The 13,932-nt window shown below is 34.4% G+C and overlaps 1 protein-coding gene and 1 long non-coding RNA gene across 3 annotated transcripts; both read left to right on the top strand.

The window, feature by feature from the left end:
* Positions 1 to 687: 687 nt before the first annotated feature.
* Positions 688 to 3,410, top strand: LOC133676502 (uncharacterized). Its single transcript, XM_062098173.1, has 4 exons — positions 688 to 1,225; positions 2,045 to 2,128; positions 2,216 to 2,305; positions 3,039 to 3,410. The coding sequence occupies exons 1-4, from the start codon at positions 839 to 841 to the stop codon at positions 3,297 to 3,299; spliced, it is 822 nt and encodes a 273-aa protein (XP_061954157.1). The 5' UTR covers positions 688 to 838; the 3' UTR covers positions 3,300 to 3,410.
* Positions 3,411 to 7,135: 3,725 nt separating this feature from the next.
* On the top strand, positions 7,136 to 11,620 carry LOC133677144 (uncharacterized). Of its 2 annotated transcripts, none has more exons than XR_009835701.1 (5): positions 7,136 to 8,514; positions 8,792 to 8,979; positions 10,200 to 10,941; positions 11,067 to 11,191; positions 11,276 to 11,620. It is a non-coding gene; the product is annotated as an uncharacterized LOC133677144 (long non-coding RNA). The 2 variants fall into 2 exon arrangements; XR_009835700.1 differs by having other exon boundaries at positions 7,141 to 8,514; positions 10,200 to 10,678.
* Positions 11,621 to 13,932: the final 2,312 nt, after the last annotated feature.

Raw genomic sequence — 13,932 nt, 5'->3', positions numbered from 1 at the left:
TAAATATTGCGGTTCAACAGCAACTTTGAACATCCATACAAATATAATTTAATTAAAAATAATTTTAAAATGATATTTTTTTAATATTAAAATAAAAATACATTAGATTAACTTAGATTAAATTCAACTAACATGTTGAATTTATAGAAAACCGATAAAAATTAATTATAAAAATTAATTCTCAATTAACCCAATAAATAAAATTTAAAATATAATTGAAAAATAATTTAAAAAATAAATCGAGTTAACATGTCATGTTCGTGAATCGAATTATAAAATTAAAATGATTTAATAGAGAATAAATTAAAATTAAAATTTTCAATTCCAATTAAAAAAACAACTTAAATTAATTTCTCAAACTCAAATATGTCGGAAAGAAAAGAATATCTGATTAATCCATACGTTTTAGTTTTATATTTTATAATCTTTCTTGCTTTGAATATTGAATTCTTGGAAAAATAAGCTGTGCCAATATCATCACCCCAAGCCACCGCTGCAGTCTGAGGAACGACTTGCCCCAATTCTTTCAATATATATATCAAAAATTAAAAAAAAAACATAAAATTAATATTTTTTGAAATATCTTTGAATGGTTTTAATATATTTATATCAAGAATTAAAAAACAAATATTATTTTAATAGTTTTATTTGAAATAACCAAATATCGCCTAAAAATGCATAGTTGCCTCGAGCCCTTTCTCATTGGGCCGATGGCCCCTCCACTGAAATAAAACAAAGAGAGATTAATCACAGAAACTAAAACCCTAAATCCCCAAATGACAAAACAAGATCAAAATCAAAAACCCCTAATCACCAAAACTCATTTTTTGATCCAAAAATGATAAGAAGAAGATTGCTCTCTTCACTGATCTCATCAACCTCACTCCTAGCCCCCAAAACCACCTTAATTCCCACATTCTCTCAAATTCAACCCTTCAAAGAATCAAACTTTAGCAATTATTTTGCAAATGGGGCATCTGGGTTTATGGGTTTTAGGGCATATAGTTTGTTGAGTTTGAATGATTTGAGGGACAATGTTCCAAGGAAGCAAAAGACAAGAAAGGGTCGTGGCATTGGGTCTGGTAAAGGAAAGACTGCAGGGAGAGGTCATAAAGGACAGAAAGCCAGAGGGACTATGAAGTTTGGTTTTGAAGGTGGGCAGACTCCAATGCGAAGGCGTTTGCCCAAAAGGGGGTTTAAGAATCCCTTTAGTCTCACTTTTCAGGTGTATTTTGCTGCTTTCTAAGTTGCCCACTTTGTCTCTCTTTTTTTTTGGAGCAAAATGCCAAGTTGGGGTCTGTTATCGATTGATTTTTAGTTTCTATTTAGAGCAATGAAGCCTAATGTGTATTTGAAATGAAAAGAAGCTGTGGTTTAGTGATTGGTAGTGGCAGCCCGTTAAAGTTGAAATCTTTTGTATTGAGGATTTGCTGCTGAGACTTATTAGGAATTAGAGTACGATTCCTTTTGTTTTCCAGGGATCATAACACATGAGATTAATCATTGATTATGTGTTAAGTTGAAAGAATGTTGAATTAGACGCCAGAAGAATTGTTGGTGTCATGTTTTGAGTATATAATTGTGGTACTCTGTACTGTGTTTTAGATGAGTGTGCCAGTTTTATGGATGCTAGGATAAAAAGTAGGTAAAATAAGCGGAATTGGCAATTTGAGTTATTGTGTTGTGTGTGTGTGTGTTTTTTTTTAATCTTTTCTTCTTAATTCAACAAAGCTTTGGGGGTTTTTGTTCTATTTGTTTTTATAAGAAGAATGGAGGGATGTGAAATGGAAAAGACATTTTACCTTGATGGAATGCAATCTGCTGAAAATAGTTGTTTTTGGCTGAGTCGATTGATGGTTTTGTCCCTTTATTTTTGTATCAGATAAAGAAAAAAACAATCCGTAAACAAGATTTCAAACTTAATTTACTTATTTATTACATGAACATTGCAATTGATTTCAATCCTTCCTGTAAGTATATTGTTAATGGTCTCTGTTCTTCTGTGCATTCCTTGGATCATTTACTCCTATGGTTTCTCTGGCAGCCAGTAGGGTTGGGAAAGATTGCAAGACTTATTAATGCAGGGAAGATAGATTCCCATGAATTAATCACAATGAAAACGCTAAAGGTATGTTAGCATCCTTCTTCAGTTCCCAAATCTAAGCCATTTCCATGGTGGGCCTTGGTTTTTTGATCTTTACAATTATTCCAACAGGAGACTGGGGCCATCGGGAAGCAGATAAAAGATGGCGTAAGACTGATGGGGCGTGGTGCGGAGAAGATCCAATGGCCTATTCATCTGGAGGTAAATTTTACTTGAACGGGGTTTCCGCATTTGTACAAACTTGGCTAGGAGCTTTGATTTCAAGTATTCTTGAGGCAATCCAAAGTGTTCTAAGTCATTATTTTATAATTCTTAGTTTGTGTTCATGTCCTCTGGGATTTAAGTGTTGCATTTTTTTTATTTGTGTTGCTGTTAGTTGAATGATGATATATGCAAGCAAACTATTAAATAAAGAATCCAAAGAGTTTTGGTTGGGGTGGCACTATAGGTTTAACATTCCAGCCAACTGTTAAAGTTTTCCCCATGCGCTTGAATTTTTTTTTTCCTTTATTGTTATTGTTGTTTGAGCTAACTGGCAAACAAATTTCTTGAAAGCTGTTAAAATTGTGCTGACTCACATATGTTACTTCTTCCTTTTCTTGTATGTCAAATAGGAGAACCAATTAGACAGTCATAAGAAGCTGCATCATACATAAATATCAGTGTTACAGAATGGCCATTAAAAAGCTTTATATCAATTTTTTGAGATGGAAATTATATATTTTCCATTATAACTGCTAGTTAAGGTTCAGGATTCATAGCTACAACTATGAACTTTTTGGGTATATGATGGAATTTTTCTGACATATTTGCTGAAATTGATTAAACATTTGAATTTCAAATACCATATCACAATTATCAGTGAAATTTAGTGATAATTCCTTCCCTTTTTTTGCATGCAACACAAACTTGTGCTGATGACTGATTTATGCAGGTGTCAAGAGTGACTGTCAGGGCAAAGCAAGCAGTTGAAGCGGCTGGTGGATCTGTCAGACGAGTGCATTACAACCAGTTGGGTTTGCGGGCATTGCTCAAACCTGAGTGGTTTGAAAAGAAGGGGAGGTTGTTGCCAAAGGCTGCTAGGCCTCCACCAAAGCTAAGAGGTAAAGTTGATAGCATCGGCCGTTTGCCTGCCCCAACCAAACCTATTCCTTTTTATACTGAAGAGAAGGAGGCGGCCTCTACTCCTGCCTAGTTGATCAGACAATCATTTCATTGGGGTCTTTTTAAGATTGTTTTGATGAAGAATTACTTTATAAGAAGATTTTCTTCTCCACAAGGTTTTCAATTGCACTATGTTTTCACATGCTTTCCTTGAATCATTTACTGTGTTTAACAAGTGAGTCCATGGAACTTTCATTTTGATGATGTCACGACTTGGATTCTAGATTCATGATCGGCAACGCAAGAGCGATGTTATAAAAACATCTCACTTATGCTAAGCCTCGAAACGGACATAAATATTATATTATTCAAAGCTAAAGAAACCAAATAATAATTCACTTATCAGTAATTAAAATAAAAACAATAATCTATAATGCTCATTACATTATTAAAATCAAAACTTAATTAAAACAGGATAATAGTGGAATGTTTAAAATATCAAATCAAAACTAAAAGGAAAATCTTTAGAAATAAGCAAGGCATGTTGACAAAAGTTGAAGAAGTAGGAACAGTTAATAAAGTCCACTTGTTAATATAAACTAAGAACCTGAAATCATAGTTATTAAACTCAGATCGGCCCGACTGGTCGATCCAAGACCTGGTAGCTGGACTGGTCCAGGAAGGCAAAAGATTGAGATGAGTAAAAACCCTGCAAAACTTGGTTGACCTGCTGGGTTGATCTGTGACCCGGGCGACCTGACAAAACCTGGCTGAGCTTTTTTTTTTTTTCAAATGTGTTTTTTCTCTTAACCAGAGATCTTTTATATATATATATATATATATATATATATATATATATATATATATATATATATATATATATATATATTAGTTGGTTATTAACCTTTTTCAAAATTCACTATATAAATATTAGAAGAATGTTTTATTTTTTCAATGTGGGATTTGAAACCTTTTAGTATATATATTTTATATTCACAAGAAAAAAATTATTTTTTTAATGTGGGATTTAAAGCCCTTTAATATATATACTCTATGCTTATAGGAAAAAAAATTATGTTTTTTCAATGTGAAATAAACTGTAAATCTTCAAAATAAAAGGACTAAACTAAAAATTACACAAATCAATTATCAAACTGTGATTCATTATCCTTAACCTCATAAGAATATTACTCAGGATTCCAAAATACGTTTTAGGGGTCAAATTATAATTTTTCAAAGTTTAGGGACTAAACTGTAATTTTTATAAATCAATGACCAAAATAAAATTTCATCATCTTCAACCTCAAGACCATTCCGTCTAAATTTTTCAGCAAAGTTGAAACAAATTTCTTAACCCATAACAAATCAATTCATAAATCTTTATTTCTAATAACACATCCCAAATTAATAACTTAACCTAAAACCCATAATAATCATGAATAAATCATAATCTCTTCTTTAATTCTTCCATAAATAAATTATAATCAAGAGTAACATGAAATGAGATTACTTATTTATTACTTTTACTTTTTTTGAACTTAAAATCCAAGATAAAAAATTAAAATTCTTGATTTTTATAAGAAGAGGGTCATGACAACCACATAAATTAAAAAAAAAATAAACAATTTTCTTGCAATTTTTTTTTAATATACCTTTCGAGGTTAGGTGTAGAATAATTTTAACTTGAGTTTGGGCAAGTTTTGGGTTTACAAACGTGCTCATGAGAAATAAGAAAACTTTTTTACTGTATGTAGTTTTAGCTTTGTAACTAGTTATATGTCCCGCGCGATGCCGCGGGTCAATTATTTTTTACATTTTAAAAATAGTCAAGATCTAAAAGTATTAGGTTTTTTTGCAAAGTTATACCCAAGAATCTCAGGTTTGGTTGCAACGCCTGACACAAGAGTAATGTTTATAATATTAATAATAACATTAAACTTGGGTTAACCCTTAGCATAAAAGTGTCTGGACTGCAATACCAAACCCAATAGCATTAGACGTGGGTCTGGCTGCAAGGTCGTGTCATAAAAGTGTGATAATTAAATAGATTAGTTAAAAAAAAACCAACAGGAAGAAAAAAACTAATGAAAAAAAGAAAAAAAAATGAATTAATTAGCTTAACCCTTCAAACCAAGTTAACCCGTTATACCTTGAATTCGCATCGTGAAAGTTTGATAATTAAAAAGAAAAAAACAAATTAATGGGTTAACCCAAAATTAACTGGGTTAACTCGTCAAACCAGGTTAACCTGTCAAACCAAGTTAACCCGTTAAACCCGGGATCCGTGTCATGAATGTCTGGTAACTAAATAAAAAAAAGTGAATATTAACAAACTGAACTAAACAAAAAAAATTAATTAAAAAGAAAAAAAATCCGGGTTAACTCGTCAAACCATGTTAACCTGTTAAACCCAGTATTTGTGTCATGAAAGTCTGATAACTAAATAAAAAAAAATTTAACATTAACAAACTAAATTAAACAAAAATATTTATGAAAATAATAATAATAAAAATTGATGGGTCAACCTGGAATTAACTGGGTTCACCCGTGAAACCAGGTTAACCCATGAAACTCGGGATATGTGTCATGAAAGTCTAATAACTAAATAGAAAGAAATTTATCATTAACAAACTAAATTAAACGAAAAAAATTAATTAAAAAGCAAAAAAAAAAGCAAAAAAAAATCCCAAAAAACATAAAAACAAACAGCTAAAAAAACTTAGAAAACTAAAAAAAAAAAAAAAGCCTAAAGAATCAGTGTTTTACTGTGGACTGCACTGTGCAGTCCACAGTAAAACACTGATGCCTTTTAGTATATGTTACAATAATAAATGAAAAAAATTAATTAAAAAGAAAAACCAGAAAAAAAATCAGGGTTAACCCGTCAAACCCGAACTAAATAGAAAAAAAATTTAACATTAACAAAAAAAATTAAACAAAAAAAATATTCATTAAGAAAAAACAAAGAAAAAAAACTGCTTAAAAAAACAAAGCAAAAGGCAAAAAAAAAAACAGCTCAGCATTTCACTGTGGACTACACTCGAAAAAATAATTAATTAAAAATAAAACTAGAAAAAAAATCTGGGTTAACTTGTCAAACTCGGAACCCGTGTCATGAAAGTTTGATAACTAAATAAAAAAATATATTTAATATTAACAAAAAAAATTAAACCAAAAAAATATTCATTAAAAAAACAAAGAAAAAAACAGTTTTAAAAAAGAAAAGAAAAAAAAAAAGCAGCTGCTCAACGTTTTACTGTGGACTGCACAGTGCAGTCCACAGTAAAACGCTGAGCAGTTTTAGTTATAGTTCAATCTCCTGGAAGACGCCAAATTTCCTTCCAAACAAGAGTGACTTGTGAAAGGATTTAAGTAATCAGCATCTTCCGGCTATGGAAAATCACAAAATCCAAGGAGGCAACAGGCTCAGAAGCTGTATCATCTCGTGACAAATCTGACTGGTTTGGTGCGATATCTTCCAGCGGATCAACCAAAGGGCCCACTGGCCTCCTCTTCTGCAGTTTGCTGTGTCTTCAAAGTTAGCATCAAGCATCACATGACATGAAGGACACTCGAAATACGAAAAAGTGCAATCCCACACTCATTTGGTCGTCAACAAGTGGGGAAACTCTGGTAGACAATAATTTCTTGTATAAAAAATAATTCAACAGAGTCATATCACCTCTTAAGATGTTCTTTTTTCTGGGAGGGCATCTATACCCAGTCCCACCCTTGACCCTTCTCTTGGTTATGTGACAGGCTAGCCCGCCTCATCACCTTCAACCTGATCAGTCCATCGACTTTATGGCTCTCCCAACTGCCTTGGCACATCAGTGGACCCGATATCTAGATAGGATACTGACATGAATTGGGGAAAAAAACGAATCAAATTAATGGGATATATGTTTGTTTTACATCTTACTCTCTCTTCAATCATTGAGTTCACAGTACACCATCATCACCCACCTTGTTAATTATCCATGAAAAAGCTTTGCTTTTGTGGTTTAGAGCACACCTTCATTCTGTGTTTTGAAAAATGCTCTTACCAATATGTAAACATCTCGACATCGACTTGTTTAGGCTAATCATTCTTCATAGCAAGGACCAGACTCTCTCTTGCAACTGATCAGTTCTGTCTTGGTGCATAAATGCTAGCTTGTAAAACATCAACATGCGCATCCAAGAGTATCGGTATAGCTAGAAGGGGTGGAGCATGCTACTATTGGTCTAGGGCTCAAGAGGGTCCCGTGGATCCAGCCGACTGCCCACTCACAGTTGAGTTCAGTGGTTAAAAGTGATTCTCCCTTGGCAAAGCAGGCTCTAGCTTCTTTCTAGTTCCTCCTCTCCTCTCCCTTGCATATACTATATGGGCCCTTCCAGTTCTAAGAAGATCCAAAACATAGCATTCGTTTTTCATCTTAGCTGCAGGCTAATTGTGATTATTTCAAATTGATACATAGATAATCTATGCATCTTGTGATATATATATATATGGCATTAGACTACAATAAGCTCCATTGCTCTCTTAACATAAACAATTATCTCCAACACAGAATGATTATTTTTTTGTTAAATTAAAACCTCTAGCGAGGACATGACCATAACTAAGGCACCCCTGCAACACTTTGTCTTGTTTACTTGTTTTGGCTGGCTTCCTCTAGGAATTATCAAAATCCATTATCCTCTACATCAATCCAAACATTAAAATAACATAGTACGTTGTGTGATTTTCAATTCCTTACAAAAAATAAAATAAAATTAAGTAGCTAGGACAGATGAAATGAGTTGATAATACTCTTGAAACAGTTGTATGCAATAAAATGCAATCCTACGTATGCAATAAAAGGAAAGAGAATCAGAGAGAGAGAGAGAGAAACCATGCACACACGACTTGAATTAATTGGGAAGGGAAGAATGAAAAGGAAGTGGTGGGTGGGAAAATCACCTTTTCCAAGGAAAGAAAATCCAAACAAAGTTACCTGTAAAACCCAGGTAGCTTTGGCTGTATCTATGGAGCTGTATGTTACCTAAAAGCCGCTGCTGCCGCCTTCTCTACTACCTTTCTTTCTCCTGAAGAATCTTCTTCTGTCTTCTGTCTTTCTTCTTCCTCCACAACCCCTTTAAACCCCACACCCCCCCCCCCCCCCTCCCTCTACGTGCTATTCTTTGCTTGCAATCAAAGCCTGAAACAATATTCATGCAGACACCACACATACAGGGAGAGAAAGATAGAGGTAGATTAATGGTTGATCTCCCAGTTATTTGCTCATCTTCCAGTCTTGTGTCATATCTTCTCTTCAAGCACTGTAAGTGTCTAAATATTTCTGTGATTGAATGTTGGTTTATAAGCTTCCATATTATTACAATTATCTAATACAATCAAGAATCAATCAACTTTTCTTGAACATCATTATATATCTAAGTCTAGTCTTTTAAATTATGAAGCTGCTTAAGAAAAAAGGTTTCTATATTTCGTTAATCAGTTAAGTGTTTATAGATGATAGTAATTAATTGAGATCACAAGGTATGTATATATGGCATTGATGCAAGGCATTTATTAGATTGTGTACTAATTTTTTGCAGGTTAAGATGCTCGAGACTGCTTACTACTAGCTAGAGCTAGCTACTCGGTCTGAAAGAATGGTCTGCCTGGCTCCCTGAATGCCATCTAGGAAGCTTGTCAAAGAGTGTTGGCAACCTCTCTAACTGGCATGAGGGGAGTCACGCAGGCCCAACAACAGCTTACTGCTACCCAATATTGAATTCATGAGGTACAGCACCACTACCGCCAAGTAAATTCCTTATAACATAATATAATTGCCTCTGCAGCAGCTAGCACTGCTACTAGCTAATTACTGAATGAGCCTAACCTCTCAAGGAATGGTATTGTGAATCATGTACTATACATTTATGAATAAGGTAAAATTAGATACCATTAATTTCTAATTAAGTTATTTAAAGAAAACTGAGCTTTTTAGCCATTTTATCAGAGATTGATATCAACATCCTGATTTCCTTTCAAGTTAGTAATAGCTATCAGCTACTGTCTTTAATGCCATATCTGAATAGCAAGTACAGCAGTAACAGTATTGTTCTAGCTAGCATACAATGAAGTTCTTTTAATTAGTTTGAATCTGTATGATAAAGTATGATCAAGTCAATGACTTGTTTGAAGCCCTAAATTAATTAGAGAATTGATATAGAGGTGAATTATTCTGATCACATATGTACACATAACATCTCTTAAAAGCAATTTTGGCTTTATACAATGTTCTGGTGGCACTTTCAGAGATTTGTGGCTTGGAAGAAGCCATATAATGAAGGGCATTTGTTGTGGGCCCATCTACTAGAGCAGACCATTCAAATCTCGACAACCATTGAAAGAGATTGATATCCACACCTGTGTTCTTACTGATGATTAGGAGCTTTCTTTAATACAATTGTCTGTTTCAGTAATGCCAGTACTCTTCAACCTTCTTATAATATTTAAGCCATCAAAGCTCCAATTTCATGGCTTTTGAGGAGCGATATATTCCTTTATTTTCTTTTAACAAACTGGTAAGCTTCTAAAACTGTAGCAACTTCTTGTCTGAGTCTAGTACAGTACAGTACTTCTGTCGTTGTTGCACTTCAATTTTAAACTACTAAAAGTCGAGTCCAGATTGCGTTGCCAAATTTGACTTGGCAAGACACAAGACAGTGACCAAACTTGAAGCATCGTCCAAGACCAAACTTCAAAATATGGAATCAATCAACAGTATTGTCTCACACAGTATATAGATGTAGCCCACATAATTCATTCATCAATTTATAAGCATGGTCTCAAAATCCTGCCCCCAAGTTTTCCTCTAGAATTCTATATATATATATAAATGCAGCCACGAACGGTGGTTTCTGTAGTCGTATGTCAGAACAGAAATTTTTTTCAAATCTTTCTTTCTTTGTTTTGGTTGCTTTAGATGAATTGAGACAGTGAATATTTTCCACCTAGGGAAATGGCCAAGAAAGACCTTTTGATTTCCTTCGAAGTCTCATGCACGTGGGAAGCTACCTTTGAACTCGATGCACATTCAGTATTTACTTCATCAGCTATATGTGTAGCCTACACGTTTCTTACAGATTCCCAGGAAGCAAGGAAGTCAATGATCAAGTCTTCTACCATGAAGGGACATGCATCTTGAATTTCATCCTTTCAATGTACAAATTTGAACTTGAAGCTTTCTAGGAAAAACTAATTCCAAGTCTTAATTGTTTTGACATTCGGATGGAGACATTTAGCAGTAAAATCAACAATTCGATGAATAGTAGAGAGAGATTGGAACGATATGGATAGGTGATTGATGATAACATTGGAGCAAACAGTATAGTAGGAAGACCAAATCAAAATGATAAATGAGCGTCCATACATTGAGAAGAAGGCGTCAAGCAGTCACATGGACATGCATGATCGATGTGTATTTAATGTTTAAGGTAGACCTCCCCTTTCTGTGACATTTTTACGTGCCCTTTCTAAATATTATTCTACCTCTTATATATGTATATATAAACTTGTATATGAAGTTTGAAAATGGACAGCAAAATAATCACCTCCCTCTTCCTCTCTCCCTCCCTCCCTCTATACGTATAGGTTTATCATAACTCATAGAGACCAAGCTTTGAATTATTTCTTCGCAATTTGGAATTTCTTAATTTGTTCTATCCATAACAAGGAGTGTGATCAGAAGATGACGAAGGTAAATTTGGCAGTAGAATTGATATATATATATATATATATATATATATATATAGAATTAATTTATGATGTATTTTCTTCTTCCTTCTGTTTTTCAATTTTCTTGTTGGGTACGTACTTGTGCAGCAAAAAATAGTGCTCAAGGTACAGATGAATTGCGAGAAATGCAGGACTAAGGCACTCAAGGTTGTGGCAGATGCGGATGGTAACTAAGTGACTCAGTACTGTTGAATTGCTTCCAAATTAAAGGGGTAATTTTTTATTTTTTCTTCTTAATTTTGCTTTCTCTGGGAACATGCATGTGAATGTCAGATATTAATTACTGTTGCATGCAGGTGTGAGTTTTATGGGATTAGAAGGTGAGAAGAAAGAAGATATTGTGGTGGTGATTGGAGAAGGAGTTGATGCTGCCAAGTTAGCCAGCAGCTTAAGGAAGAAAGTTGGGCATACTGACATTGTCTCAGTGTTGCAGTATTAGTGGATAAGAAGTAGACAAGGCCCCCTTCCAATCTTGTTTGTTTGTGGTTTAGCCTTCTCCAAAGAAGATTGCTAATCTCTGTTTTATTGGATCTTGTATGGTGTCAAGAGTACTTGTGATATATTATTATAGAGTTAACATTGATAAATTACAAACAGTAGAATATTAGTAAATCAAAAGGGCTAAAACGTAGTTAAAGCTATTGGATTCTGATCCCGCCTTATGTCCTTGTGATCGAGAGAGGAATCACTAGAAATGAATATCATGGAAAATCTTGGCTCTAAGAATTTGGTTGCCTGGGGAGGTAGGTAGCTAAGGTAGGGTAACACCCCTTTCATCACACATGCTTCCATAACACAATGTTGGAGATCATCATCATCATCTTTCAAGACTGATCAACGGAGTGAAGGTGGATGTACTATGTATGTCCTATCCTGTCCGGTCTTATTGCTCGATCCTGCCATAAAACATCTGTGTCTTCTCTTATAAATTGTTCAGAGACCATTCATTTCATTCTTGCATGTTTTATGGTTAATTAATCGGCAGCATGTGATCATTTTCAAGGTTCAGATGAACTGTGGGAAAAACAGGGTAGTCAAGGCTCGCACTGTTGTGGCAAAAGCCTTTTTGGTATGGAAAAACAGGAGTGAACTCTTCAGCATTACAAGGAGATGACAGAATTGTGGTGAGAGGAGATGGAATTGATGCAGCCCATTTGACATACTGCTTGAGGAGAAAAGTGAGGCATACTGATATTATCAGCATCAAGCCCATGAGGTAGTAGAAACATGTCAATGCTACCAACAAATGGCCGTGTGTGTGTGTGTGTAGCTCTGACCTATCTCTAAGCCTTTTATCTGGAGAAGCTTCAAAATGTTAATAAAGAAGATCAGTAACAGTAATTAATTTTCCCCAGCAAGCCTTTCCTTTCCTTTTCAACCATGTACTAGTTAGTGTCTCTACTAATCTTTAACAGCAACGAAAAAGAGCAAATTTGTTTCTGATTAACCAAGATTATCGATATATCTTTACTAAAATGATCAGTTTAAAAAATATTTATTAATATAAATTTTCAGGAAAAACAAATACGCTCTAGGAATGACGTGCTGGGCTTAGCAATGCGCCAAGCCCTAAACATGCTATGTCAGACCCCGACATGATTGGACTTAGTCTCCCCAGTGCTATATGTACCAATCTTCAAGGGATGAACTTGGTTTCTTCAGTGCTATATTTACCACTCTCCATGAGATGAATTTTATTTCTCCAATGTTATATGCATCAATATCTAAAGGATGAACTTGGTCTCCGCAGTATTGCATGCACTGCTCTCCATGAGATGGACTTAGTCTCTCTAGTATTATATGTACCAATCTCTAAGGGATGAATTTGGTCCCTCACCAATGCTATATGCACCAATCTTCAAGAAATATATGTAGTCTTCCTAATGCTATATGCACCACTCTTCATGTAATGAACTTGGTCTTCCTAGTGCTATATATATGGACCAATCTTTCAAGGGATAAATGTAGTCTCCCCAGTACTATATGCACCGCTCTCCATGGAATGAACCTAGTCTCCCCATTGCTATATGCATCAATCTCCAAGGGATAAATGTAGTTTCCCTGATGCTATATGCATCGCTCTCCATGGGATGAACTTGGTGTCCCCAGTGCTATATGCATCAATCATTAAGGGATAGTTGTAGTTTTCTCAATGCTATATATCCCACTCTTCAAGAGATGAACTTGGTCTCCCTAATACAAATAACAACATCATCTAATAACTACTCTTCAATTTGGGGGTGGGGGGGATGAATGGTTTTTAAGTTCTATGACAATACTGGAAAAGCTACAAGCTTTAACTCTCCAAAGAACCTATAATCACTTAAAAAATTATAAATATAAGTTCACCATCTTTGGATTCCAAACAACCATTTAGGAGTTTCTATAAATGATCGATACGATATTTTTAATCTCTTAGAATTTTTCGAACTATAGATTCATGGTATTTTATTTATGAAAGAATTTATTTCAGTCCAGAAACATATTGTTTCGCATCTTTTCCGACTTACACATCTTTTTTATAAAAATAGAACCCATCACTCTACCCGAACTGAGAAGTTAATTAAAGTCTTTGCATATTATTATATTGCAAAGACTTGGGGGTTACTGATGAATCAAGATTTTATTAATATATCTTTATTAAAAAAGTTAGTTCAATAAAGACTCACGAGTCTAAATTTTCAGGAAAACAAGCATGCCTCAATGAAAGTGCACTAAGTTTAGTAGTGTGCCTAGCCCCGGGAACGCTGAGTTTGATGCTAGCCAGGCCTAAACGCCATTGAGCTTGGCAATATGCCAAGACACAGGCACGCCTAAGGGAATATGCATCCTCCCTCTGCATGCCCAAGAGAATGAGATAATATGGGTTCGACGAACATATCAGGCCCAAGATTCTTGGACTTGGTATTTAGCCAAGTTCAATGTAATATGGGTATGACAAAAATACTAGTTC

Source organism: Populus nigra, chromosome 17 (assembly GCF_951802175.1).
Source record: "Populus nigra chromosome 17, ddPopNigr1.1, whole genome shotgun sequence".
Classification (NCBI taxonomy): domain Eukaryota; kingdom Viridiplantae; phylum Streptophyta; class Magnoliopsida; order Malpighiales; family Salicaceae; genus Populus; species Populus nigra.
This window is presented reverse-complemented; position numbering and strand designations above follow the sequence as displayed.

Excerpts from the sequence above, each read along its gene's own strand:
- LOC133676502 (XM_062098173.1), top strand. The coding sequence starts at position 839 with ATGATAAGAAGAAGATTGCTCTCTTCACTGATCTCATCAACCTCACTC. Across the intron at positions 1,226-2,044 it reads CCTTTAGTCTCACTTTTCAG|CCAGTAGGGTTGGGAAAGAT; the intron begins GTGTATTTTGCT and ends TTTCTCTGGCAG. Across the intron at positions 2,306-3,038 it reads AATGGCCTATTCATCTGGAG|GTGTCAAGAGTGACTGTCAG; the intron begins GTAAATTTTACT and ends TGATTTATGCAG.